Source organism: Natator depressus, chromosome 5 (genome assembly GCF_965152275.1).
Source record: "Natator depressus isolate rNatDep1 chromosome 5, rNatDep2.hap1, whole genome shotgun sequence".
Lineage (NCBI taxonomy): Eukaryota > Metazoa > Chordata > Testudines > Cheloniidae > Natator > Natator depressus.
The window spans coordinates 60,134,144-60,161,605 of record NC_134238.1 but is presented as its reverse complement, the minus strand read 5'-3'; the positions used below and the strand labels follow the sequence as shown (position 1 = coordinate 60,161,605).

The 27,462-nt window shown below is 42.4% G+C and overlaps 1 protein-coding gene across 5 annotated transcripts in view; it reads right to left on the bottom strand.

Moving 5' to 3' along the window:
• Positions 1–27,462, bottom strand: part of FAM81B (family with sequence similarity 81 member B) — a 65,357-nt gene that overhangs the window by 12,765 nt on the left and 25,130 nt on the right. For all 5 annotated transcript variants that reach the window (XM_074952864.1, XM_074952866.1, XM_074952868.1 and 2 more), the window contains 4 exons: positions 26,958–27,210; positions 19,739–19,857; positions 6,803–6,932; positions 2,660–2,766 (listed from right to left, as the gene is read on the bottom strand). In XM_074952864.1, coding sequence (XP_074808965.1) covers positions 2,660–2,766; positions 6,803–6,932; positions 19,739–19,857; positions 26,958–27,210 — 609 coding nt within the window. The remainder of the gene's footprint in view (positions 1–2,659; positions 2,767–6,802; positions 6,933–19,738; positions 19,858–26,957; positions 27,211–27,462) is intronic.

Sequence of the window (27,462 nt, the reverse complement as noted above, 5' to 3'; positions counted from 1 at the left end):
AGTCTAACTATTTCTTTGAGCTTCCCCACTGTTTGTTGTATCCACCTGTTATCTCATTTTACTGTTCGCTCTTTGGGTGAGGGACTATTGTCATTGTTCTGTATAGAACCTAGCACATCACTGGGGTCCCTAGGTACCACTGGCATGCAAATCGTGATCAGGGAGATAAGCAACACCACTTGGCAAAAAAATTTATATTAAGTGCTTTTCCTGGAAATGTTTTTACTTGCTCCTGAGAAAATACACTGAGTGTATTGATATCATACAGATAGTATAGTCCAGTGGTCAACCTGACCAATTTAAAAGGGAGTCAGGAGGGGAGATATAATTGGTATTACTGAAAAGTGAGTGGGTGAGTCACTTGACTGGAATGCTAAAGCTCTTATTTAGGAAAGAGTGGGCAGAAGAGGGTGGGGGAGAATGGCATTCTATGTCAAAGATACCATTACATGCTTTAGAATTGACAATTCAGAAGGGCAGGATCTGTTATATGTACAGATCAATGTGCTAACTGAAATCACAAGATGGGGAATTTGCCTGTAGAAGTTATGAATTCTGATCGAGGATATGAAGTGGTTCTTTTGAAAGGACTGTATTTTTGAATACCTCTAAGTGCATGTGGCTCCCATCGTTGCTGACATGGGCTGTGTCACATCCTTCCCTGACCAGGTACAAAGGTGTTAGAAATTGCTAGCTGCCTGTTCAGGTGGAAGCATCTTGAGACAATAGGTTAGTTCAAGCCTAGGAGAACCTGTCTTATCCTATCTCTCTGAAGGGGGCTGGTGAAGGAGAGAGTAGAAAATTCCCAGAGAGGACAAAGCAAGAGATGGCAAACATTTTGAAAAGGTCGGGGGAGGGGGAAGAGAGAGAGAGAAGAATTCTCAGAGTCACACAGGACCAAGGAGAAGAGATGGATGTGCTTTCTTAGTGGGGGTGTGGGGGCAATTTAGCTGTGGGACCAACCAAGATCAAAGCAAACTGGCCTGCAGAGTGAGCGAATGAGAGAGAGAGATGCACGAAGGTTCAGATAAGTCAGGTCGCTGCAGGGGAAGGGTCCTGGGTCTCCCAGAGAACCCTGGCCCCAGCACAAAGAATGGTCCAGAGTGGTAAAGAAACTGAGTGAGTTGGGGGGGGGGGGGAGGGAAGCATATAGGGTTTATTTGTCTGGATCTGTAAATTTTTCATGCTAAGTAAAGAGCAAATGTATTTTAGACTCCTGTGCAAAGTGTCTGTTGTGTAGGCATCTCACATACCCCTTGAAGACGTAAACTATAAACCTAGCAGGTGTGTTTAAGCTATGGGGGAACCAGAGGTGTCACCACTGGTAACAAGGATTGGGCCAGAGGCTGCTCAAGACAATCTGCCCCCTCTAGGCAAAGCTTCAGTGTGTGACTCCCCTCCACCTCCTAGAAAAGGCGCATTGGACTTTTTTGGCAGGGAGTATGGTGAGCCTTCCAGTGATTGTAGTAGAATGGGGGGAGCCAAGTGCCAGGTTGCAGTGCCATTCACTCAGGTTTAGCCTAGTGTCTCTCCATCATGATGTGGGGAGGGGCTGGCTGGGTAAAATTTGAGTGAGCAGCGTTGTGACCTGGTGCACGGGGTTGCAGCATAGTTCAGGTTTGGCCTGGCTGCCATGATACCCTAGGCAGCTGCCTAGTTTGCTTGTAGCTAGAGCAGCCACTGGGCTGGGCAGTGGGACTGCAGGGTCTCGGTTCGCAGAAAGTTAAGTAAGGGATCCTCACTGAGTGTGAGCCTAGACACCTCAAGCTGGGGCAGTGCCTGGGCTCTGTTCAGACTCTGGAGGGATTCAGCATTTGGATCCCCCCAGAGCAGTCTAGTGAGTGTCCAGGAGGGGGAGCTCATCTAGAGCTGTGACAGGGCTACTGGGTAAGGTTGTGTTACCCCAGAACCACACAAACACAGGATGAACAGCTCCTTAAACATCTTTTTATAAAATGTAGAATAAAAAAATTCTCACATTTTTTCTTTTAAACACAAAGTATTGTAAGCAAGGTGGAGGTAATTCTATAGTAGACCTTATTCTGATCGATAAAGCTGAATTGGTCACTCCACTAAAAATTGATGGTTGCCTAGGTGCAGGTGATCATGACCAGCATACATTTCCTGATGCCCTAGCATAGCTACACTGTCTGCCAGACCTAAAGGTCTACCTATTCCCCACCCTTCCTGCCCACCTGCACAAATGGGTGAAGTAGCAGCTCTATGGAGCCTGCTTCCCTTCCCATGCTGCTTCCAATGGCATAGGTAGCCAGAACAGGGGTATGGGGGGGTACCTTCATTCCCTGTATGCCCCTGTGCTGCCACACTAGCCAGGCTGCAAGTCAGCCATAAATGTTATGGTAAATTGAACAAATGTGGCTAGTGCCTTTTTAAGTATGGTAAGCTTCACTGACTTCTGCATTTGTTGTTTCTTCTGGGGTGGCATTTAGTGGCTCTTCATTTTAAGGATTAGTTTTAAAAACAATATTATTCAATTCTATATTTTTAATAGATGACTGTATTGTGTATGTCTTCCCTCAGCATTTTTGCATGTATATAAATCAATCCGTTTTGCTGTTTCATGCCAACTCCATCATCAGACTAAAGCATTCAGAGTGCATTAATATAATTAAAAAAACCCAAACTTTCCATCACCTACTTGAAATCCAGAAGTTGCAATTCATGGTGTTGATCCCCCTGGACTGTCTTTAAATGAGAGCTTTGCTCAGAGTTGGAAGTCTCGATCTTGTCTAATAGCCGCATTACCTAATGAAAATTCAACGGGGAATGTTTTCATGAGCCAAACTATCAGCACTTACATTAACTACACATTATTGCTACAGGAGCTGGGAAATCAGCCTGAACTTAAGGTGGGTGTGCAACTGAAAGTGCTTTTTCCAAAAGTAATTTCACTGCATGCTAAAGTCTAGTAGTCAAACTTCTGGCTGTATACTCTGTTCTCTTTGGACCAGATTCTGCAAGATGCGGACCACCATTTAACTCCTATTGAGCTCAGTGGGGACTGAGCCCTTTATAAGGTAAAATTCGTATATACAGCTACCTATTGTGGCTCCCAACTCTATTTACAACGCATGATGATTCACTGGTAGCATTCTTTGTAGCATTCCAAATACTTGATGCTAAATGATGGTTTTATGTAGAGAATCCAGGATGCAGGTCTACCTAAATTGGGAGACCAAATCTGAGAAAATTTGAAATACCATGGGTTTGATTATGTTCAGTACACTTGGCAGATGAATTTAATTAGGCCCTAATGTAAAGGCTTTTTTGAAGTTCATGCAAGACTTTAATCATGAGCTAAAAATCACCTACTGGGAAATTATAATTCATTTGGCAATTAGAAAACTGTATATGGCAAATGTAATCCCAAACTAAACAGGGCCAATTCTGCCACCATTGTATACTGTTAGTACCTTAATCCATAGGAGTAGGATCATTGAAATCCACAGGACTACTTAAGGGGAGTCAAATAAGACCCACAGTGATTACATTGTTTTCTGAACATAAGAACAGCCATACTGGGTCAGACCAATGGTCCATCTAGCCCAGTATCCAGTCTTCTGACAGTGGTCAATGCCAGAGGGAATGAACAGAACAGGTAGTCATCAAGTGACCCATACCCTGTCACCTAGTCCCAGTAGGGTGACCAGGCAGCAAGTGTGAAAAATCAGGACAGGGAGTGGGGGGCTAATAGGAGCTTATATTAGAAAAAGACCCAAAAATCAGGACATCTGGTCACCCTAATTCCCAGCTTCTGGAAAACAAAGGCTTGGGAAACTTCAGAGTATGGTTTTGCATCCCTGCCCATCCTGGCTAATAGCCATTGATGGACCGATCCTTCAGGAACTTATCTAGTTCTTTTTTGAACCCTGTTATAGTCTTGGCCTTCACAACATCCTCTGGCAAGGGGTTCCACAGGTTGACTGTGCACTGTGTGAAAAAATACTTCGGTTTGTTTTAAACCTGCTGGCTATTAATTTCATTTGGTGACCCCTAGTTCTTGTGTTATGAGGAGGAGTAAACAACACTTCCTTATTTACTTTCTCCACACCAGTCATGATTTTATGGACCTCTATCATGTACCCCTTAGTTGTCTCTTTTCCATGCTGAAAAGTCCCAGTCTTATTAATCTCTCCTCATATGGAAGCTTTTCCATACCCCCTAATCATTTTTGTTGCCCTTTTCTGAACCTTTTCCAGTATATCTTTTTTGAGATGGGGCAACCACATGTGCACACAGTATTCAAGATGTGTGTATACCATGGATTTATATAGAGGCAATATGCTGTTTTCTGTCTTATCTGTCCCTTTCTCAGTGAGACCCAACATGGTTAGCTTTTTTGACTGCCACTGCACATTGAGCGGATGTTTTCAGAGAACTTTCTTGAGTGGTAAAAGCTAATTAAGACCCCATCATTTTATATGTCTAGTTGGGATTATGTTTTCCCAATGTGCATTATTTTGCATTTATCAACACTGAATTTCATCTGCCATTTTGTTGCCCAGTCACCCAGTTTTGTGAAATCCCTCTAACTCTCCACAGTTTGCTTTGGACTTAACTATTGTGACAGAATGGCCAATGTTGATATGGTGGGTCCCATGCTTTTCTTGGCAGGGGGCACTAAGGACCCTACTACTGGCCCAGGAAGATGGTAGAGGATGGAAGCAGGGGAGGGGTCTGGGTTTGCTCCTCACTCTGAGCCCCAGCCCCTGCAGATTTCTTACCCTCTTCCCCCTTGGGTAGGGTTACCCTCGGTCCTTGATGCTGAGGCAGGGTCTCCCTTCCTTCAGTTCTCTGGTTTTCCAAGTCTCAGCAATGCACCTCCAAACTCCAGTCCTCTTTCCTTCCTCACACCCTCACTGCCTGAAGCAGGGGGTTTTATTAGGTTCCTGACAGGGCCTTACTTGACTACAGGTGCTCCAATTAACCTGTAGCAACTCTCCCTAGTCTACAGGAAACTATGCCTTAATTAGCCTAGGGTTTATACATCTCCCCTCTTCCACTGCTTCCTAGCCCTCCTGTATCACGCTATGTTGAGTAGTTTTGTATCATCTGAAAATTTTGCCCCTCACGGTTTATGCCTTTTTCCAGATCATTTATGAATATGTTGAACAGTATTTTTTCCAGTACAGACTCCTGGGGGGACACCATCATTTACTTCTCTCCATTCTGAATACTGACCATTTATTCCTACCTTTTGTTTCCTATCTTTTAAATACTGATTCATGATAGGACCTTCCCTCTTATCCCTGACAGCTTACTTTGTCAAAAGCTAAGTACACTGTATCCACTAGTTCACCCCTGTTCACATGCTTGTTGACACCCCACCCCCTAAAAAATTCTAGTGGATTGGTGAGCATGATTTCCTTTTACAAAAACCAGGTTGACTCTTCCCCAACAAATCATGTTCGTCTATGTTGTCTGATAATTCTGTTCTTTACTATAGTTTTCCCCCCAATATAGTTTTCTGATCAATAGATTAACTTGCATTCAGACTCTGTTCTTCTGCATTCTGTTTAGGGTCATTCTGTGAGAAAAGATATGTTTTCTCTTCAGTGGACACTGTTGTTCCATTTTCTGCTTAACGTCTCTATATGAGCTGGCTGACTTGGTGTTTTTTTTGTTTGTTTTTTTTTTTAAACCACACACACACTTGTATGCTGCTTCATGTGATTTTAGCACACACCTGTTCCGCTTTCCATGTAGTAGGGAGGCAGGATGTTTTTACATGTATTGAAAGAGACAGATTTCCAAACAGTATCTTATAATACAGGTAAAATATCTTCATCTGAACTGCCATGGGTAATTCTGCCTTGGAGCAGATGAAGCTGATATTTGCACTGTATGAAATGACTGGAAGCTTGTTTTACATAGAAGCACATTCATGCAGAATGCAGTGAAGTGACTATTTTAAATAAGGAAATTAAAGATTAAGGTATAGTAAATTTCATCTAAATAGAAACCTTTAATGAATATGGTGGGTACTCACTGGGGTGGAAGGAGGGACCGGCAGTTATTACTTGGTAAGAGGCAAATTACCCCTGTGTAAAGATATTATTTATGTACTCAATCCTGCAGGATGCAGATCAGCTTGTATTTGTATTGAAGGCAAAGGGAGCTGAGGGTGCTAGTCTCTGACAGGAGAGGTCGAATGCTAGGAATACTATACAGCACTGTTGGTTGTGAAAATATCCATATATCCATGCTATATACACTGCAGAAGAAAATACTTTAGCAGAAAAAGTGACTGACAAAAGTGAAAGTTTTACCCTAAGAATGACAAGTTCAAGAGCACTTTGGAATGGTTCCAAAATTTGCATGGCTAATTTGTGATGAACTTAAGCAACTAGATCTGTCCCAGCTACTTTCTGAAGCTGAAACTAAAGAATAAAATCCTGGTTTCCTGTGGTATTTTCCAACTTCTAAAGTCCTTGGATCTGAAATTTCAAGATGCATTTTAAAACAAGAAAGGGCTCAAGGCTCTAAGGTTTGTGTAATGAAATATTATTAGCAAATTATAATGGGATTTTTTTTTTTAGCATTTCGTGATCCCCACATCCCAGGATTGCATTGTTTAGTTTGCATTTCTCCTGTGTGTGTGTGTACACACACTATTGTATAATGTTATTGGAATGGAAAGGGGCTTGTTTAAACAAATCAATACACCAATGTCAATATCACATCCTCCATTAACATTGGTCAGCAGTTGTGATGAGAGAAAGATAATGAAAATATCTTTTGGCTGTAAGATATGGGATATAAGTTGTGTTCATCTGCTCACCTTCATCTCTAAATTATTAGCATAACTGTCTGAGGTAGAGCGGATGCCACCAATCTCTTTCTCTAGCCTCTGGATCTCGTGCCTGATGATATTTATGTCTCCAGATAGCTTTGCAATGCTCGCATCACATCTAGAATAAAAAAAGAGGTTAACTACAAAACATGAAGAGTATCAATAGTAGAATAATCATGTTATTTTTGCACTTGAAGACAATTGCTAGCCTCACCATGCCACCATTCAATTGCCCCATGTCCCCTGGTAGCATCCTGACTGTGGCAGGATACCCTGAGCTAGACAAACATTGATACAATAATTCTGATACCAACCCTGCTTCCAGTTCTGGTTGCCTAGGGATATAATTTCTTTTCTGTAACAACTGAAGTCAACGGGAGTTGAAGGCAGTCAGCATTTGGCCCTTAATTTGCAACTGTGAAGCATAGGGCTGATATGCTGAACATCTCATTAACCGCAGAGCTCCCATTGATGCAATGGAAACAGACGAAGCTCAGCAACTTGTAGAACCGGGTCCTCTAGGTTTTGTACAATGAAATAATCCAACAATTAAAGAGTTAAATGAGTTCTAAAATGTATGCCCATGGGCTAAGTTGGGGTCCAGGTGCTGCTGTGTTTGCATTAGAAACAAATGCCTAGGAACAGAGATGATACATTGCTGCAACTGATGTTCTAGCTTGTGACTATAGTATACCTAGTTTGGAGGCAGATGCTAAGGAAGAGCAGTTTTAGTGCTGTTACTGACAGAAGTATACTGGTTTATAAGCAGTTTGTCACCATCTATTTCAACTCTCTCAACTGCATTCACCAAAATCTGTGTGGCGATTCAAAATGGGAAAATTTGACAATGACAACATTTGTTGAATAATGGAATGACTGAATAATATTTAATCAACTTAACTTCTAAGGCAGTTTAAAGTGCCATTTTCCCTCTCTCGAATCTGTTATTTAAATACAAGTTAACAAAATGCCTAAGATGATCAGGTGGAGTCACATCTACCACTTCTGTGCAAGTCTTTCAATGCGAGAGGGGTGGCCAATGCACCTGCTACACAGCATGGAAGGGAAGCAGAATGTACCTGCACCACATCTTCACAGTTGGTGCCCTCCCTTGTGCAGAATATTCATGCCGGTTTCTCTGCCTTAGAGCACTCCCACAATCTCTCTGTAGGCTGCAGCAGCTGGCCCTATAGGAGGATTTTTCTATTCAAATGCTAAGAGTATTTATTATAAGATAGTTGAAATAGAACTTTAAGGACACTACATACTATGCAATGTTATAAAAGTTGAGTAAGGAAATCAACTACATTTTAAATATTTGAATGAACTATTTTCTTAAGGACTAGACAGAGGGAAACAGGAGAAGGAGAGTCAACATTGTTGCTAGACAAAAAGTCTGGAGAGAGATTTTGGTGGGTGAGATTTAAAGTGTTTAAATAAAAGATGACAAAGCTACTCTGATGATTCTTGGATATTGTGATAGACCTCCAGAGCATTTAGATAAAATGGAAATGTCATTGTAGATAGAGACCTTGTAAGTAGGCCAGAACTTTGATCAAAAGGGATTATTGACTTGGAGAACAATTACATAACAACCAAGAAGGTGAACATATGTTTAGAGAGACAGCAGGGTTGCTTTCTTACAGTTTGTTGAATTGTTTACTTGGTCAACAGCTTTTTTGGCCCAAACCCTGGGAACCAAGCCAAGAATAATATGAAGTACAAAGGTTTCAGAGTAGCAGCCGTGTTAGTCTAAGGTGCCACAACTCCTCTTTCTTTTTGCAGATACAGACTAACACATTTATTTGAGCATAAGCTTTCGTGAGCTACAGCTGATGAAGTGAGCTGTAGCTCATGAAAGCTTATGCTCAAATAAATTTGTTAGTCTCTAAGGTGCCACAAGTACTCCTTTTCTTTTTATGAAGTACAAAGCATCTACAATCTAAATATTATGGAATTATTTGTTGTAAATTTCTTGTGAGGGCAAGAACTAGTGGAAAAAAAAACCTCTAGGCAGGGTGAATCAAGTTTATATCTTGTGTAAGCAGGCACAACTCTGTGAAAGTTGAGAGAGCTGTTCCTGCTTAAAAATTGGTCCTATAACTTTTAAAATGTTGATTTTGCTGGCATGCGGAAAGCAAAGTCAGTTTTAATTCTGTTCTATAATGTGCAGGACAGAGTTCTAAAAGAGTCAGACCATCAGGGAGAGAGCATCTATATGCAATTGAAATTAAACCTGGCAAGATATAACATGCAAATCCCAGCCTGCATAACTATTAATACTATAAGAGGGCCTATGAAAGTTAGGCACCCGGCTCCCATTTAGCTGTTAACTCCCTTAGACTCCTTTTTAAAATCCCAACTCTAAGCACTAAGTAGAAGAGTTTTGAAAAAATGTAAACATGAGAAATTTGAGGATTAGGGTCTCTGTATCAATAAGAAGAAATAATTTAAATTATAACAAACCAAACCACCTAAACATCAGATGCAGAGAATGCTTAATGCAAGATGCAAAAAGTACAGTCATAGAAGATGAAGGATCTGATTCATAATTGGGTAAAGATAACTGTGTTTGCATAACTGGTGGCTAGAGTTCTGGACTGGGACCCATGAGACGTGTGTTCTATTACTGGCTCTTCCAGTGGGTTACTGGGTGGCCTTGGGCAAGTCACTGCACCTCTCGATCCCTTAGTTTCCCCCCCCCCCCGCCATCTATAAAAAGGGGATACTGAGTCCTCCTTTCTAAAGCACTTTGAAATTGACAGAGGAAAAGTTCTCTATAGGAGCTAGATAGCATTATTAGCAAGATTATGTATGCAAATGACCAAATAGATGTCTAGGGTGTTTATGGATGCAGTTATTCCGGCTGCATACACAATTGCATAATTGTATGTGGAAAATGTGTGCACATTTTTGCATACATACACGAAGATTCAGTCCTAAAGGTATACTATAGAAAGGAAAATTGGATCACTAAAAAGCTTGTATGCTATTGGAGCAAGAAGATAAGGAAACTGGAAACTGTTTAACATGTTGATCTAATTAATTGTTTATAAAAGAGGAAGACAAGAGTTGCCTAAGGTGAGGTTCCCGTTTCCTGGTCAGACAGACAGGGAGGGGCTAGACAGAGTGCAGATTGCAATGAAAGAGACTATCGAAAGACCTAGACACTATAATTCCATGAGATTTAAATTATTTGCATATGAATAAGTAAACCTCAAATGATAAATTTATGCATTTCATTATTGACATAAATATAGCCCCAAAGTTTCCTACTGTATCCTGAAGGACCTCAATTTTACAATTATAGGGAGTACAATGAAAGGAACAGTTTTGTTATACCATTGTATCTAGCCAAGGATTAAAAAATTCTGAAGCGCGTAGTAACTGTTTCTCATTCTGTAAACTTCATTCATAGCTTGTAATAATCTGATAAAGTTCTGGACTTTTCTGATTTCCATTGCTTTGTTATACAGAGAAGTATGCAAGAAAAAGAGAACAGGCAGAATTTAACCCTCAGAAGGAAGTGCAGAGTCCATCTCCTTGTTCAGTGTTTTGCTGGTGGGTTGAGGAGAGTACTTTTATGTTTATGGGGAGGGTCTCTTTTTGTTTACATTTGTCAGCTTGTTTTGTATTGTTGCGACATATGTCCATATGCGCAAAGACAATTGTACTTGGGCTCATTTAAAAAAAAAAATCAGGAAATTAGTAAATATATAATTTTCTGAGAGCAAACAAAATGGGAACACAACAATTAACTGAGTATCAAGTGCAGTGCCCCAAGGGTCGGTCCCAGGGCTGGTTTTGTTCAATAGCTTCATTAATGATCTGGAGGATGGTGTGGATTGCACCCTCAGCAAGTTTGCAGATGACACTAAACTGGGAGGAGTGGTAGATATGCTGGAGGACAGGGATAGGGCCCGAGCGACCTAGACAAATTGGAGGATTGGGCCAAAAGAAATCTGATGAATCATAGAATATCAGGGTTGGAAAGGACCCCAGAAGGTCATCTAGTCCAACCCCCTGCTCGAAGCAGGACCAATTCCCAGTTAAATCATCCCAGCCAGGGCTTTGTCAAGCCTGACCTTAAAAACCTCTAAGGAAGGAGATTCTACCACCTCCCTAGGTAACGCATTCCAGTGTTTCACCACCCTCTTAGTGAAAAAGTTTTTCCTAATATCCAATCTAAACCTCCCCCATTGCAACTTGAGACCATTACTCCTCGTTCTGTCATCTGCTACCATTGAGAACAGTCTAGAGCCATCCTCTTTGGAACCCCCTTTCAGGTAGTTGAAAGCAGCTATCAAATCCCCCCTCATTCTTCTCTTCTGCAGACTAAACAATCCCAGCTCCCTCAGCCTCTCTTCATAAGTCATGTGCTCTAGACCCCTAATCATTTTTGTTGCCCTTCGCTGGACTCTCTCCAATTTATCCACATCCTTCTTGTAGTGTGGGGCCCAAAACTGGACACAGTACTCCAGATGAGGCCTCACCAGTGTCGAATAGAGGGGAACGATCACGTCCCTCGATCTGCTCGCTATGCCCCTACTTATACATCCCAAAATGCCATTGGCCTTCTTGGCAACAAGGGCACACTGCTGACTCATATCCAGCTTCTCGTCCACTGTCACCCCTAGGTCCTTTTCCGCAGAACTGCTGCCTAGCCATTAGGTCCCTAGTCTGTAGAGGTGCATTGGATTCTTCCATCCTAAGTGTAGGACCCTGCACTTATCCTTATTGAACCTCATCAGATTTCTTTTGGCCCAATCCTCCAATTTGTCTAGGTCCTTCTGTATCCTATCCCTCCCCTCCAGCGTATCTACCACTCCTCCCAGTTTAGTATCATCCGCAAATTTGCTGAGAGTGCAATCCACACCATCCTCCAGATCATTTATGAAGATATTGAACAAAACCGGCCCCAGGACCGACCCCTGGGGCACTCCACTTGACACTGGCTGCCAACTAGACATGGAGCCATTGATCACCACCCGTTGAGCCCGACAATCTAGCCAGCTTTCCACCCACCTCACAGTGCATTCATCCAGCCCATACTTCCTTAACTTGCTGACAAGAATACTGTGGGAGACCGTGTCAAAAGCTTTGCTAAAGTCAAGAAACAATACATCCACTGCTTTCCCTTCATCCACAGAACCAGTAATCTCATCATAAAAAGCGATTAGATTAGTCAGGCATGACCTTCCCTTGGTGAATCCATGCTGACTGTTCCTGATCACTTTCCTCTCATGTAAGTGCTTCAGGATTGATTCTTTGAGGACCTGCTCCATGATTTTTCCAGGGACTGAGGTGAGGCTGACTGGCCTGTAGTTCCCAGGATCCTCCTTCTTCCCTTTTTTAAAGATTGGCACTACATTAGCCTTTTTCCAGTCATCCAGGACTTCCCCCGTTTGCCACGAGTTTTCAAAGATAATGGCCAAGGGCTCTGCAATCACAGCCGCCAATTCCTTCAGCACTCTCGGATGCAACTCGTCCGGCCCCATGGACTTGTGCACGTCCAGCTTTTCTAAATAGTCCCTAACCACCTCTATCTCCACAGAGGGCTGGCCATCTCTTCCCCATTTTGTGATGCCAAGCGCAGCAGTCTGGGAGCTGACCTTGTTTGTGAAAACAGAGGCAAAAAAAGCATTGAGTACATTAGCTTTTTCCACATCCTCTGTCACTAGGTTGCCTCCCTCATTCAGTAAGGGGCCCACACTTTCCTTGGCTTTCTTCTTGTTGCCAACATACCTGAAGAAACCCTTCTTGTTACTCTTGACATCTCTTGCTAGCTGCAGCTCCAGGTGCGATTTGGCCCTCCTGATATCTTTCCTACATGCCCGAGCAATATTTTTATACTCTTCCCTGGTCATATGTCCAACCTTCCACTTCTTGTAAGCTTCTTTTTTATGTTTAAGATCCGCTAGGATTTCACCATTAAGCCAAGCTGGTCGCCTGCCATGTTTACTATTCTTTCGACTCATCGAAAGAATAGTAAACATGGCATGAGGTTCAACAAGGACAAGTGCAGAGTCCTGCACTTACAAAGGAAGAATCCCATGCACTGCTACAGGCTGGGGACCAACTGGCTAACCAGCAGTTCTGCAGAAAAGGACCTAGGGGTTACAGTGGACGAGAAGCTGGATATGAGTCAGTGTGCCCTTGTTGCCAAGAAGGCCAATGGCATTTTGGGCTGTATAAGTAGGGGCATTGCCAGCAGATCGAGGGACATGATCATTCCCCTCTATTCGAGGTTGATGAGGCTTCATCTGGAGTACTGTGTCCAGTTTTGAGCCCCACACTACAAGAAGGATGTGGAAAAATTGGAAAACGTCCAGTGGAGGGCAACAAAAATGATTAGGAGGCTGAGGGAACTGGGATTGTTTAGTCTGCAGAAGAGAAGAATGAGGGGGGATTTGATAGCCCCTTTCAGGTTGAAAGGGGGTTCCAAAGAGGATTATCTAGACTGTTCTCAGTGGTACCAGATGACAGAACAAGGAGTAATGGTCTCAAATTGCAGTGGGGGAGGTTTAGGTTGGATGTTAGGAAAAACTTTTTCACTAGGAGGGTGGTGAAGCACTGGAATGGGTTACCTAGGGTGGTGGTGGTGGAATCTCCTTCCTTAGAGGTTTTTAAGGTCCAGCTTGACAAAGCCCTGGCTGGGATGATTTAGTTGGGGATTGGTTCTGCTTTGAACAGGGGGTTGGACTCGACCTCCTGAGGTCCCTTCCAACCCTGCTATTATAGGATTCTACGTTGGGGATGGGCTTCCCCTGTTATATAGAACTTTCAAGAATTATTTGAAGACGCATTTGCTGGTAGTGAAACGCTTATACACCATACTGAGGGAGAAAATTCAGATCTTGTATTGTCTATTCCAGAAAGATCAAAAAGGTATTATGGAGGTAATCATTTGGGGGAAGAGGGGGAGTGAAGAGAAAGGAGAACATGGTTTGAATGACAAGCTTCAATGTACATTAGCATGCTCTATATGATGGACCATAGAAGGATGAATTACTGTAGCTCATGGACAGAGGGCCAGGGTTCATTAATGTCCTTTTCAGCCCAAATAGTTTTGTGCTCAGGGAAACTAATCTACAAATTCAGTAGGAACCTATAATTATGGGTAGGTGATTCATGCTTCTGTTTAAAAAAAAATAGTAAATTAGTCACTTAACTATGCAAATTTGCCTCCATCCACTTTGGCTTATGAAATTCCCAGTTTGAACTCCACTTCTTCCTCATGTGTCTGATGTAAATGTTGAGCAACAACTATATTTCATTTAGATGGTTAAGGCAGATATTTGCATCTGGAGTAGCAGAGTGTATTGCTGTGATGCATCCTTCATATTTGTGAATGGGGCATTGAGGAGTTATATGTTCCATGGTCTGTTCTGGGTGACCATGGTCGCACACAGCAGAGTCTTTAATTTTCCATTTGAGCTAGAGACAGAATCTTCTTGTTGTGACATCACAGAAATTGCCATGGGAGTGACTATTGCAGCCTCGCAGAATAGATTAGGACATCAATGCATGGATAAGGCAGGAGGAGGAAGATGGGGCTGATTGAAAGGAACACACATATTTACATACAAATATCCTAGGGGGTGGTGCTGAATTGTACTATCCCACATGTAAAGCTTTGCAAGGGTAGGATTTAGCTTAACATCAAAGCTTAGAGTTTTCAAGGCATCATTCCATCCAGCGGACAGGGTTACAGTGCTTGCCATGACAGCTCTGGGAGTGATCAAACACCATTGTGGGCAGAGGAGTGTGGAACACTAAGGGATCCCAAAGATCCTACTGGGAGAGCAAACCCATGAGTCTGTGGAGGAAGAGAGATGAAGTTGAGAACCTGCAGCAGGCTGACAGTGAAGCTACTGAAGCTATTCTGCTGGCCCATCCCGTGCAGAAAAACCACAAGCAAGTTGTCCAACATTCAGCAGTAGTCTAAAGGTAGCAGCCCTTATACTGGTCAAAGTGCATAAGGGAAAGTATGCACTGAGAAGTCACAGGACAAGGTGTGATTAATTAGACACTAATGAAAAACCTCAGCAGTTACTAGGTGAGCATGCTCACAAATGATTTTTCAATTGCTTAAAACTATATTAGAGAGACAAGGTGAGTGATGTAATCACTTTTATTGGACCAGTTTCTGTTAGTGAAAGAGAAGCTTTGGAGCTACTCAGAGCTGTTCTTCAGGTCTGGGAAAGGTACTCAGAGCTAAATTTAAGGTGGAACAGATTGGTCAGGATAGGAGTCACCCACATTCTGAGAGACCATTCAAGGTGAAGTGGCCTGTTAGTACCTTTCCAGTCATAGTACAAAAAAGGGGGTTAGTGGGTTACAGATTGTTGTAATAAGCCATAAATCCATTGCCTGTATTAAGACCATGATTTTTAGTGTCTAGCAAGCTATGACTAAGCTCCCAGACTTCTCTTTTGAAGGTTTTGTGCAGGTTTCCTTTGAGAGCAAGGTGTGAACTGCAGTGACAAGCTAAATTGCAAGTGTGGCTATACACCTCAGTGGGCACTATTCACACACCAAGTCTCAACTTCAGCTGTTGAGTTATGTGTGTGAAAAAAGTGTGCCAATAATTTTTTTACAATGGTAAAAGTATGGTTTTCTCAGCCTTGCTTAACACATATGGCTGAATGGATTTTCCCCTAAGTTAAAAACAAAAAAAAAATTCACCTTTAGGTGGAGTACAACCGTAGAAAATTTCACCCCAAAGTGAAATTTTAGGTCAGTTCTGAGCAATTGAAAAAATGGAGTTTTGCAACCTTCTGCTTATCAAATATAATGGGCCAGAATCTCAGCTGGTGTAAATTGGCATAACTCCATGGACTATAAGAGAAATGTGTTGATTTGCACTAGTAGACAATCTGGCCCAATATGTACAATTTTGAAAATAGGTTTCCAGTACTGCCAAGCTGGAAATTTGGCTTCCTCAGAGGCAAATACTTCATTCCAAAGGCTGGGAGCCCCAAATGCTGGCAAACTACTGTAGTTCTATTCCTGGTGAGGGAGTGAGGAAAGAGTGGTGGAGAAGAGGGAGGATTGCAGATGCATGGAATACAGAGCTCCTTGGAGCTAATTGGGACACATTTGCTGTCAGGCCTGGTGGATGATTAGTGGATCCATCCCTATACAATTAATCTTGTGACCATTCCCCTTCTGGAAGGGGTATGATTCTTCCCTGGGAGAAGCTACAGCCCTAGAAGTACAGTAGATTATTAGAGTTTAAAACTAGAAGGGGCCATTAGGTCACCTAGTCTCAACTCCTGACTATCACAGGGGCTATCCCCAATTTATGGAACACATTTTTAATGTTTTTTTCCCCAAGACTACACCCTTGTAACACTGAAAACAAAAAACCCACAAAATTAAGGACCCACCCTGTAATATGTCACATAAAAGTCATGGACAACCCCACAGGCCATTAAATTTCACCTAGTTTTCCCTGTATTGAGCCCAGTAGTTTGAGTTTGATTAATGCACGACTTCCAGAAGAGCAGCCAGTCTTGATATGAAGACATCAAGAGCTGGAGACTCCATCACCTCTTTGGTAGTTTGTTCCAGTAGTTAATCACCTTCATTGTTAAAATTTTGTACTTACCTTACATTTGTCTAGCTTCAGCTTCCAGGGTTGGATCTTGTTAGGCCTTTCTCCACTAGAGTAAAGAGCCCTTTAGGACCAGTATGTTCTCCTTGTGAAAGTATTTACACACTGATCAAGTCACCTCTCAAGCTTTTTTTGATAAGCTAAGCAGACTGAGATCTTTAAGTCTTACTGTAAGAGATTTTCTGCAGACCTTGAATCATTTTTTGTGGCTCTTTTCTGGGCCCTCTCCAATTTTTCAAAAGGTCTTTTTAAAGTGTTGACTCCAGTATTCCTGGTCTCACCAATGCCAAATACACAGGTAAAATTACTTCCTTACTTGTACTCACTACTTCCCTGTCTACATAGCCAAGAATCACATTAGTTCTTCTTGCCACAGCATTGCTCTAGGAACACATGTTTAATAGCCTGTCCACTGTGACCCTTAAATCCTTTTCACAGTCACTGCTTTCCACAATACAGCTCGCTCATCCTGTAGGCATGGCCTGCATTCATTGTTCGAGATGAAAATGTGCAGCCCAATGCAGTTTACACAAGTCTACGTTACCAAGCAATCCAGACCACACTGTCATGGTTATTTATCAACCTGCCAATCTGTGTGCCATCTGCAAGTTTTATTAGCAGTGATTTTATGTTTACTTCCAGATCATTGATAAAAATGTGGAATAGAGTCAGGACTAGTACCAATTTCTGCAGAACCCCACTAGAGACACCCCATTCAGTGATGATTCCCTTACTTTGAGATCTGTGCACTAGCCAGTTCTCAATGCATTCATCATGTGCTCTATAGCTATTGGATAGTGTATTGTATTTTTTAAATCAGAATGTTGTGCAGTACTAAGCCAAACACCTTACAAAAGACTAAGTCTATTACATCTACAGGGTTGCCTTCATCAACCAAACCTGTAATCTCAGAAGAGAAATCAGGTTTGACAAGACCTGTTTACCATAAAACTATATTGACTAACAATTATATTCCTACTATTTTTTAATCCTTTATCAGTTGACTACCATATCTGCTTTTCCTTTCTTTTGACCATCACTGATATGAGACTAACCAGATGGACATTCTGCTTACCCTTTTTAATATTGATACAATACCGGCACCCTTCTGTCTTCTGGAATTCCCCCACTATTCCAGATTTAGTAAAAAAGAAGATCAGGGGACCAGAGAGCTCCTCAGCCAACTCTTTATTAGGTGCAAGTTGTCTGGGCAATATTTGCTACAGCCTAGCCTGAGGTGAAGAAGTCTATCTTTCCCTAGCACCCTGAAGATTTCCCCAGCATACTCATCTACATATTCCAAGATATTGAATTCACTTTACAGACTACAGCTATCCCTGCAGCCACAACTAAAATGCATCCATCTCTGGGGTGGAACACAGTGGTACTTAGCTGTCATACAGTAGCGTTGCTGTTCTCAGTTTTAGGAGAGGAAATGAAGAATTCTATGCCATATATAATTGAAACTATAGGGGAATTTACTTGGGGGAAAATTTAATTATTCAAGTTGAAATCTAGCCAGCACATCAAGGATAATCTCTGAAATGTTATGTTTGAGGAAAATGTAGTTATTATTCATTAGCATTATATATTTTACCAGGGCCAGATTAATCTTTTTGGCCCTAGTACTGGACCGTGACCCCACCTCCTGCTCTGCCCAAGCTCTGCCCCAAGGCCACACCTCCGCTCAGCCTCTTCTCCCTGAGGCCCCGCCTGTGGTCCGCCCCAAGGCCCCCCCACTCCCATTGGCCTCTTCCCGAGGCCCTGCCCGTTGCTCACATGGTGGGGAAGGGGCAGAGAGGAGCAAGCTGTGGGTGGAGCCTGGGGCGGGGTGAGGGGGGGGGGAAGAAGAGAAGAGGCCGAGTGAGGGCAGACCCTCTGGATGGAGAGTGGGCAGGTCCGCAGTCTGGGTGCTTTGAGTGTGGGCCTGGCACCATAGTAAAATACAGTACCAGGTTTACAAATACATTGAACTCAATTCTCATGTACACTAACAACACTTCACACTGCTCTGGCAGTGTAAAAGGGAGTAAAGTATATTGTCATGGGGGTAAGAGGGAAGGTCCTTTCATGGATTGGTAACTGGTTAAAAGATAGGAAACAAAAAGGTAGGAATAAATGGTCAGTTTTCACAATGGAGAGAGGTAAATAGTGGTGCCTCCCACAGCTCTGTACTGCACTAGTCCTATTCAAGATATTCATAAGTGATCTGGAAAAAGGGGTAAACAGTGAGGTGGCAAAATTTGCAGATGATACAAAACTACTCAAGATAGTTAAGTCCAAAGCAGACTGAAGAGCTGCAAAAGGATCTCACAAAACTGGGTGATTTAATTTAATTTGCCATTTTGTTGCCCAATGTTGATAAATGCAAAGTAGTGCACATTGGAAAACATAATTTAGACAGCTAGACATATAAAATGATGGGGTCTAAATTAGCTGTTACCACTCAAGAAAGATCTGAGTCATTGTGGATAGTCTGAAAACAGCCACTCTGTGCAGCGGCAGTCAAAAAAGCTAACAATGTTGGGAATCATTAAGAAATGGATATTTAATAAGACAGAAAATATCATATTGCCTCTACATAAATCCATAGTACACCCACATCTTGAATACTGCATGCAGATGTGGTCACCCCATCTCAAAAAAGATATGTTTGATTTGGAAAAGATTTAGAAAAGGGCAACAAAAATTAGGGGTATGGAAAGGCTGCCATATGAGGAGCAATTAATAAGAATGGGATTTTTCAGCATGGAAAAGAGATGACTAAGGGGGGATATGATAGAGGTCTATAAAATCATGACTGGTGTGGAGAAAGTAAACAAGGAAGTGTTATTTACTCCTTCTCATAAACACAGAAACTAGAGGTCACCAAATAAAATTAATAGGCAGCAGGTTTAAAATAAACAAAAGGAAATATTTCTTCACACAATGCACAGTTGGCCTTCACAACATCCTCTGGCAAGGAGTTCCATAGGTTAAGACTATAACAGGGTTCAAAAAAGAACTGGATAAGTTCATGGAGGATAGGGCCATCAATGGCTATTAGCCAGGATGGGCAGAGATGGTGTCCCTAGCCTCTGTTTGCCAGAAGCTGGGAATGGGTGACAGGGGATGGATCACTTGAGGATTACCTGTTCTGTTCATTTCCTCTGGGGCACCTGGCATTGGCCACTGTCTGAAGACAGGCTACTGGGCTAGATGGACCTTTGGTCTGAACCAGTATGGCTGTTCTTATACCCACGTTAAGGCCCCTTTACCCACCTAGAGCAGTGTAAATGAGAATCAGGCCCACTATGTTTTCTTACCTGGCCACCCTTCCACGCAGGTCTCCAAATCCATGTAGGTATTTATGGTCCAAACTTTGAACAGCAAAAGTAGTTCCTGTTGCAACATTATCTCTTGTTCTTATTTGTTTCTCCAAAACCTATAAATTCATAGGTCACATCCTATGAGCTTGTTTAGTTTAACTACTTCATTTATTAATATTTCAAAGCTTAGCCAAAACATCCTTTAAAGAAGGAGTTCTCGAAGTTTTCATTTCGCTTTCTACAGCACAGCTGTACTCCTTTACAGTGTCTATCTAAATTACACAAATAAAAACTACATTGCAAGAACATTAAGGTTGCAAAGTCAAGCAATCAAAAGTCAGGAAATCCCCAATGAAGGTTGCCCATTAAAACTTAATTTGCCCGCTTTGTGCATATGCATTATGATTCAGTCTTTAATTATATGATCACATGCTATTTTTTTCCAATAGGAGCTAGGCTGTATTCAAGCATACGGCATGAACTGTTTTATCCTCATTGTTCAATCTATGGGTATAACAAGGCAAGGACTCACCAGTGCAGCACCTCCTGCTGGTCATCTGGAATTAGCTCTCCAGCATATAGAGCACCCTCTGCAGGCCAGTGTCTCACCTGCCACTAGCCCCATGTCTCTCCCAGACCCCAGTGCCCCTTTTCCTCAGGGTTCTGCCCTTAGCAGTAACCCACAATCTGGGTCTCCCCTCTAAGGGGAACCTCCAGCCCTCCAAACCCACCTTGACTCAGTGGCTACTGCCAGTCATCATCATCTAGCCCCCTTTCACTGGGGCAGACTGCAGTCTGTAATGGCCACTCATCATTGACAAGGGGATAGGACCAGCTGCCTTTGCCTATCCCCAAGCTGCACCTCTGCAGCCCCAGTACCTTCTGTAGGCCTTTAACAAGGCCTGCAGCCTGGGGGTTTTCTAGGCTGGAGCTGGAGCTGGAGCTGGAGCTGGAGCTTGCCTTGCCTTGCCCTGCCCTGCCCTGCCCTGCCCTGCCCTGCCCTGCCCTGCCTCAGGTACCTTGCTCCCAGGCAGGTAGCCCTTCCCACTCCAGGGATACGGTGAGACTCCTCTGCTTCTGGCCCACAGCCCTCTTATAAGGGTCAGCTGCCCCCCCTCCCCTCCCCTCTTCTCTTGAGCTGGCCACAGCTGTGGTCATCTACTCACTCAGCTTCTCCCAGCTGTTCTGAACTCCTCTTCCCCCAGCCGCAGCCATCTCCAGGGCTGCTTTTACTATTGGCTCCCCAGGGCAGCCCTCTCTCAGGGCTGTTTTAACCCCTTCAGGGCTGGAGCGGGGTGACTACCCCGCTACAGTGGGCACATACCTTAATTACTCTATTCTATTCAAACCCTACTCTGAAGACAGAGTTATTAATTGTCTCATGTGCTTTTCAAAGGTGCTCATCATTATAACGCCTGAGTGCTTCTCAAACACTAATTTATTTTAAAAACCATTCTGTGAGGTAAGGGTGTGGTATTACTCCCATTTTACAGATGGATGACTAAGGCACAGAAAGATTAAGGTAAAAAAATCTACTTATTTTGGGAGCTCAACATTTTGGAATCTAAGGGATGGGATATGGACCTGAGGCTGAAGAGAATCCTAATGGGAGAAGGAAGGAATCCATTGATTGTCTTTCACGTGGAAACAAATGATACTGCTAGATTTTTGCTGGGGCGCATCAAGGAAGACTATACCAGGCCAAGAAAGACACTTAAAAGAAATGGGAGCTCAGGTGATCTTCAGTGGAATTCTACCTGTCCCTAGAAGAGGACAATGAAGATGAGACAAGATTACAATGGCTTAGGCAGTGGTGCTGTAAGGAGGGTTTGGGGATGTTCGACCGCTGGGAAGCATTCACGGACAGAGGACTGTTCTCATGGGATAGACTCCACCTGAGCAGGGAGGGAAATAGACTTCTGGGATGGAGGTTGGCACAACTGATTGAAAGAGCTTTAAACTAGGAATCTGGGAGATGCTTATGTAATCTCCATGCCTGATTCCAATACTCACTTTTATAGTCCAGTCACCCTTTCAAGTGGACTCTTCTGAGGATTACCCCTCAAAGCAAAGTTTATTCAAACCATAAAGAAGGTGATGTGGAGTCTGGTGGTGAAGTTGGCTCCATGCTCTTTCTTCTACCTGTGTATGCTGAAATACAGATTTGCCTTGTTTCCTGTAATTTCCCCTCCTGCTGCCTCAGGGACCCTGTATACTGCTTATATGTAAACCGAAGTAAAAACACATTCCTTTGTTTAGGATAGAACTGTTTAACAACTTTTGGCTAGTCAAGACTGTGTGGGTCTGAACATGTGCTAGCAACATTATACGGGGGAATTAATAACTTCACATATAATTTTGCTACACATATTTTACCACAATATTATTGACCAGCAAGTTATCAGTTTTCAAATGATACCTCCCAAAGCATATTTAGTACTAAGACTATTACAATGGTGTGTGCAGTGTGAATACAGGGATGCTTTTGGTTACAGAGGTTACCAATGGAGTTCCTCAGGGACTGGTGCTGGGACCAATCTTACTTAACATTTTCACTAATGACCTAGGCACAAAAAGTGAGAGTGTGCTAATAAAATTTGTGGTGACACAAAGTTGGGATGTATCATACAAGAAGATTTGAACGACCTTGAAAACTGGAGTAATAGAAATGGGGTGAAATTTAACAATGCAAAGTGAAAGATCATGCACTTAGGGACTAACAAGAATTTTTCCTATAAAATGGAGATGTATCAGTTGGAAGCTACAAAAGGAGGAGAAAGACCTGGGTGTTTTGGTCAATCACAGGATGATTAAGAGCAGCCAATATAATGCAGCCATGAAAAAGACCAATGCAATCCTTGGATGCGTCAGACGAGGTATTTCCAGTAGAGACAGGGAAGTGTTGTTATCATTATACAAGGCATTGGTGAGACTTCATTTGGAATAATTGTGTGCAATTCTGGTCTCCCTTGTTAAAGAAAGATTAATTCAAACTGGAACAGGTGCAGAGAAAGGCTACTTGGATGATCAGAGGAATGGGGAACCTACCTTATGAGAGGAGACTTAAGGAGCTTGGCTTGTTAAGCCTAACAAAATGAAGGCTGAGAGGAGTTATGATTACTCTCTATAAATACATGAGAGGATAAACACCAGGGGAGGGAGAGGAATTATTTAAGTTAAGGGCAAATGTTGGCACAAGAGCAAATGTATATAAAATGGCCATTAAGAAGTTTAGGCATGAAATTAGACAAAGGTTTCTAACCATCAGAAAAGTGAAGTTCCAAGGGAAGTAGTGGGGGCAAAAAAAAAAAAATCCTAATTTGTTTCAGTACTGAGCTTGATACGTTTTTGGAGGGGATGGTATGAAGAGAGAGCTGACAATGACATATAGCCCATGTGCAATTGCTTTTAGCAAGTATCTCCAATTACTACAAGATGGGACACTAGATGGGGAGGGCTCTGAGTTACTACCAAGAATTCTTTCCCAGGTGTTGGGCTGGTGGATCTCGCCCACATGCTCATGGTCTAATTGATTGCCATATCTAAGGTTGAAAAGGAATTTTCCCCAGGTCAGATTGGCAGAGACCCTGAGTCTTTTTTTAGCCTTCCTCTGAAGGATAGGACAAGGGTCTCTTGCTGGTTTGACCTAGAGTAAATGGTGGATGGTTTGTAACTTTAAGTCTTTAAATGAAGATTTGAGGACTTCAGTAACTCAGCCGGAAGTTATCGGCCTATTACAGGAATGGGTGGATGAAGTTCTGTGGCCTACGATATGCAGGAGGACAGACTAAATGATCATGATGGTCTCTTTGTGCCTTACAATCTATGAGTCAATGAGATGTCTAGGGCCTGACTTTTTTTTCCCCAGAGACTTAGCATTATATAGCAGTTAATACATCCAAAGCACAGCTCTGTAATTTTAACATGGGAAAAACAACATATTTTTCATTAGCCTTGTTCTCAGAAGTGGCTATTCCATTTTGGCTGAAGTTTTGTGTGTGTGTGTGTATGTATATGAAGCTGAGGCACACACCCAGCATGGGAAATTTGAGCTTGAACAGATAAGGTTTGGCAAAGTTATAAGTAACTGAAAACAGGGTCATCTAATGGGAACTGGCAGGCAACCTTAACATGAAACTGTGCTACCAGCCCCACCTCTGATGCTGTCTGTCTGATGTAACTAACAGAGTTGAGTAAACATTTTAGGATGAGTTAAGCAGGAGAGAGGACACATACATTGAAAACTCCCATACTGTGCAAACACTGTAGCAGACTTTTCAAGCTATCCATTGATTAGAGCTGAGTAAAGCATTCTATGTAAAATCAGAGTAATTTGAGATTTGCCTGTTGTCAAGTTCCTGGAGCTTCTTCAAACACGCAGTGCTTAATGCAACATTTCTGAATCAGTAAAATTATTAGTGAAGCTGGGTAGTTTTATCTTTGTTACACAGAACTTAGCAAAAGTTTTGAAGGCAGTTTTTGTGATGCATTGCAGATATTGAGCTGACTTTGGTTGCATTGTTGAAGTGATATAGATGAGACACACAGCCCTTGTTCTGAATCCCTGACTGTCTGAGCTCATCCCATGTATTTCTGAGAGTTAACAGAAATTTTTTTGACTTGTTTTAATGCACTGTCAAACAGTCAGTCAGAAAAAATTATAGGCCTGATTTATCGTTGCCCTGTGGCTCTTTTTATACCACTTAGATTGGTGCAAAGCGGTCATAGGGCAGGCATCAGGGCCCTACTTCCACCAGGAAATACCCCTAACGTAAGTGGCCACTACATCAGCTCTTTACCATCTCTGCAGCAGAAGGAGGCATTCTAGCATTGGCCCAAGAGAGATGGTGCATGGGAGAACTGAGGGGGCTGGGAAATTTGGAGAGCAAAATGTAATGACAATCTTTTCATTCGTCTTCACAGCTCTAGTGACAATGCACGAGGCATGCATCTGAAATAGTGAGCCCTGACTATACATTTATTTTTGTTCTTTGGTAGAAAAATGTTATTCTCAAAAGATCAAGTGCATTAGCACAGCTCGAATGATTCATTTGTAGTATGCCTAACAAGGCAAATGTGGTGTGATAAACTCACAAAGATGAAATGTTGGATGAAAGACACCTGCTCTTTGGTTGACAAAAGCAGTATCTCTCTTTCGTTTATTAAGATGGAAAGCACCAATATCCTATTTATTGAGAGAAATCACTACTCCAGTTCTTCATCTAATTCCCTGGACTCCAAACAGTATTAAATTCCCACAACTTGCCAACCTTGGGGAAGTGAAATATATTCAAATAACTGCACCTGTGAAAGCTGTTCAATGCTGGTCAAAGTCAGTGTTCAATCATTTTTAAGCGTTTCTTTCACTAATGGTTTTGTTGTTTTCCATCTGACAAACACTGATTGCGTTTGTCCTGCTGTTTCTTATGCAACACCAGCCAGAACTGTTTGATGACTGTATTGTGGTTACTTCTTTTGCTGAGCATCGTTAATGATGTCATCAAAATGTGAGGATGGTTCTGGGAACACAGTTTGTCAACTTAAATTCTTCCTATCAGTTGCCTTTGCCAAGATCTGAATTAATAGTAACTATTACATTTTGTGGTGGAGTTAAAAAAATGAATTCCAGAATACCCCAAGATTATAACAATTTTAAAGTACTCAGATTTTGGGGGTGGAGGGTAAATTACTTGATTTGTATACCTTTTTTTTTAAGGCTATAATTTATGAAGATTTTAAGCATATGTATGCTCACCCCAGCTCCTTATAATAATTAATAATGTTTGTATTGTGGGAGCACCTACCAGCCCCCATTACGGACCAGGTCCCCCCTTTTGCTAGGCACTTTATAAACAGAACAAATAAAGTGTAAGCTCTTTGGGGAAGGGATTGTCTCAGTACAATTTTGATGGTGCACCAGGGGAAATGAAGGTGGGTCAGTGAGCATACGGGATGGAAGATGAGTGGTTTGTTTGTAGATGCCTGGATGGAGGGATGGGTGCTATCCAGGTGGCCTGGGTTGTGAGGGAGCTCTGCACCAAGGCTTGAAGGGCCTATCAAAGGCCTCTGTTGCTTTATTGCTCCACAGAGCTGAGGCAGCAATGCCAGGGAAACCTTCAAATTCTAGTGCCCTGGTGCAGAGACACTGGCTTCCTCCAGGACAGCTGCCTGGGGTGCAGGACTGCTGAGGCAGTGGCACTGAAGGAACCAAGTGCCCTTGAGTTAAGGCACCAGTACTTCAAGGTCTCCCCATGGCATTGTTGTCTTGGTGTGCTGGAAAGCTGGGTAGCTAGGCTGCAGCAAATCTGGAGACCAAATTCAAGTGCTAAAGTGTGGAACAGAGGCATTTTAAGTGAAAATTTCAGTACAATTAATCTTGGAGTTGCTATCAATCCTCCATATTTCTGGTGAGTGCCACTGAGAACTTTGTTAGCTTTTCTTAAGGGTTCAATAGTTTAAAATTCTCAGTCTTCTCATTTAACTACCACAGTCTTAAGCTCTAACTGTTTTATTTTTACTTTCACAAGCCTCTGCATTTCCTGGTTTCACATGGAACTGCAAGCACTCCTATAGGGCGAGAGAGGGTGTTCCCTGGTCCAGCTGAAATAATGACAGATTAGAAATCTGATGAAAAACTTGATCCTGAAAGATATCCATCCCTAAAGGGTTTGGATACAAATCTTTAGAAATTCACCCCATCACAAAGCCCTAAACAACTATGGGTGTGTTTGTTCATCAGGCCAACCTGTATGCTATGTCTCCATGTGTTTTTTAAAAAGTCCAAGCATGTTCCAACTTCTCATGAGCAGAGTCTTTGGGCCAAATTATTTCCCTTTTCCAGGCCATTTGTGCCACTCTGGAAACAAAATGGGGCCTGAATCTGTCCATATCTGGCCAGTTGTAAATGCTCCTTGCATAGGGGAATCAGGGAACTGTAATTAGCTCCCTGATGTCCCTGCTGAGGCAGATCTTAGCCACAGGAGAAAATCTAACCTTTTGAGAAGGCCAAAAATCCTCTGAGAACTGTACCATGCTCAGTAACTGGGGCAGAAGTGGGTAGCTGGCCTCCCAGGGGGAGCAAAGATATATTAATATTAGCTGCTTATACAATATTAAGTATCTTTCTATAGTTGAAAAACATATTGGTCCTGACTGAATCATAGGAAACTAGAGATGCAACAAATCCCACCAGCTCCAAAAACAAATGCAGACCTACCTCTATATCATGGCTGAGCTTCTTAACTATGCTTGTAATAGTCTGTATGTGGTTTTCCAGCAGTTGTCGTGCTGTTGCCTCCCCCTGTTGATGGCCCTTACTTCCTTGAAGATAAGAAACAATGTCATCTTTGATTCGAAAGGCCTGATCTAAGAGAACAGCTGTGGTCCTCTCCTGACTGGACACCCGGTTTTCTAGAAGATTCACTCTGTTTCCAGGAATCATGGGAATTGCAGGAAGGAAACCTTGGCTCCTGTCCAGAAAAACACAATACAGGGTAATGTCTGAATGAGGCTGAAGACTGGCCAGTGTACATTAGGTTTGAAATATGCTGCATGTTACACTTTCATATTACAATAGTTACAGTAAGATCAAAATTTGACATCAAGAGTACTGGAATAATAACAGTTTCCCTTTTTCTTGCCCTGGTTCTGTAGTATACAAGCTCCATGATAATAATCATTCATGTAAATCCGCCTAGATGATGGCGTAATGTGACTAGCTG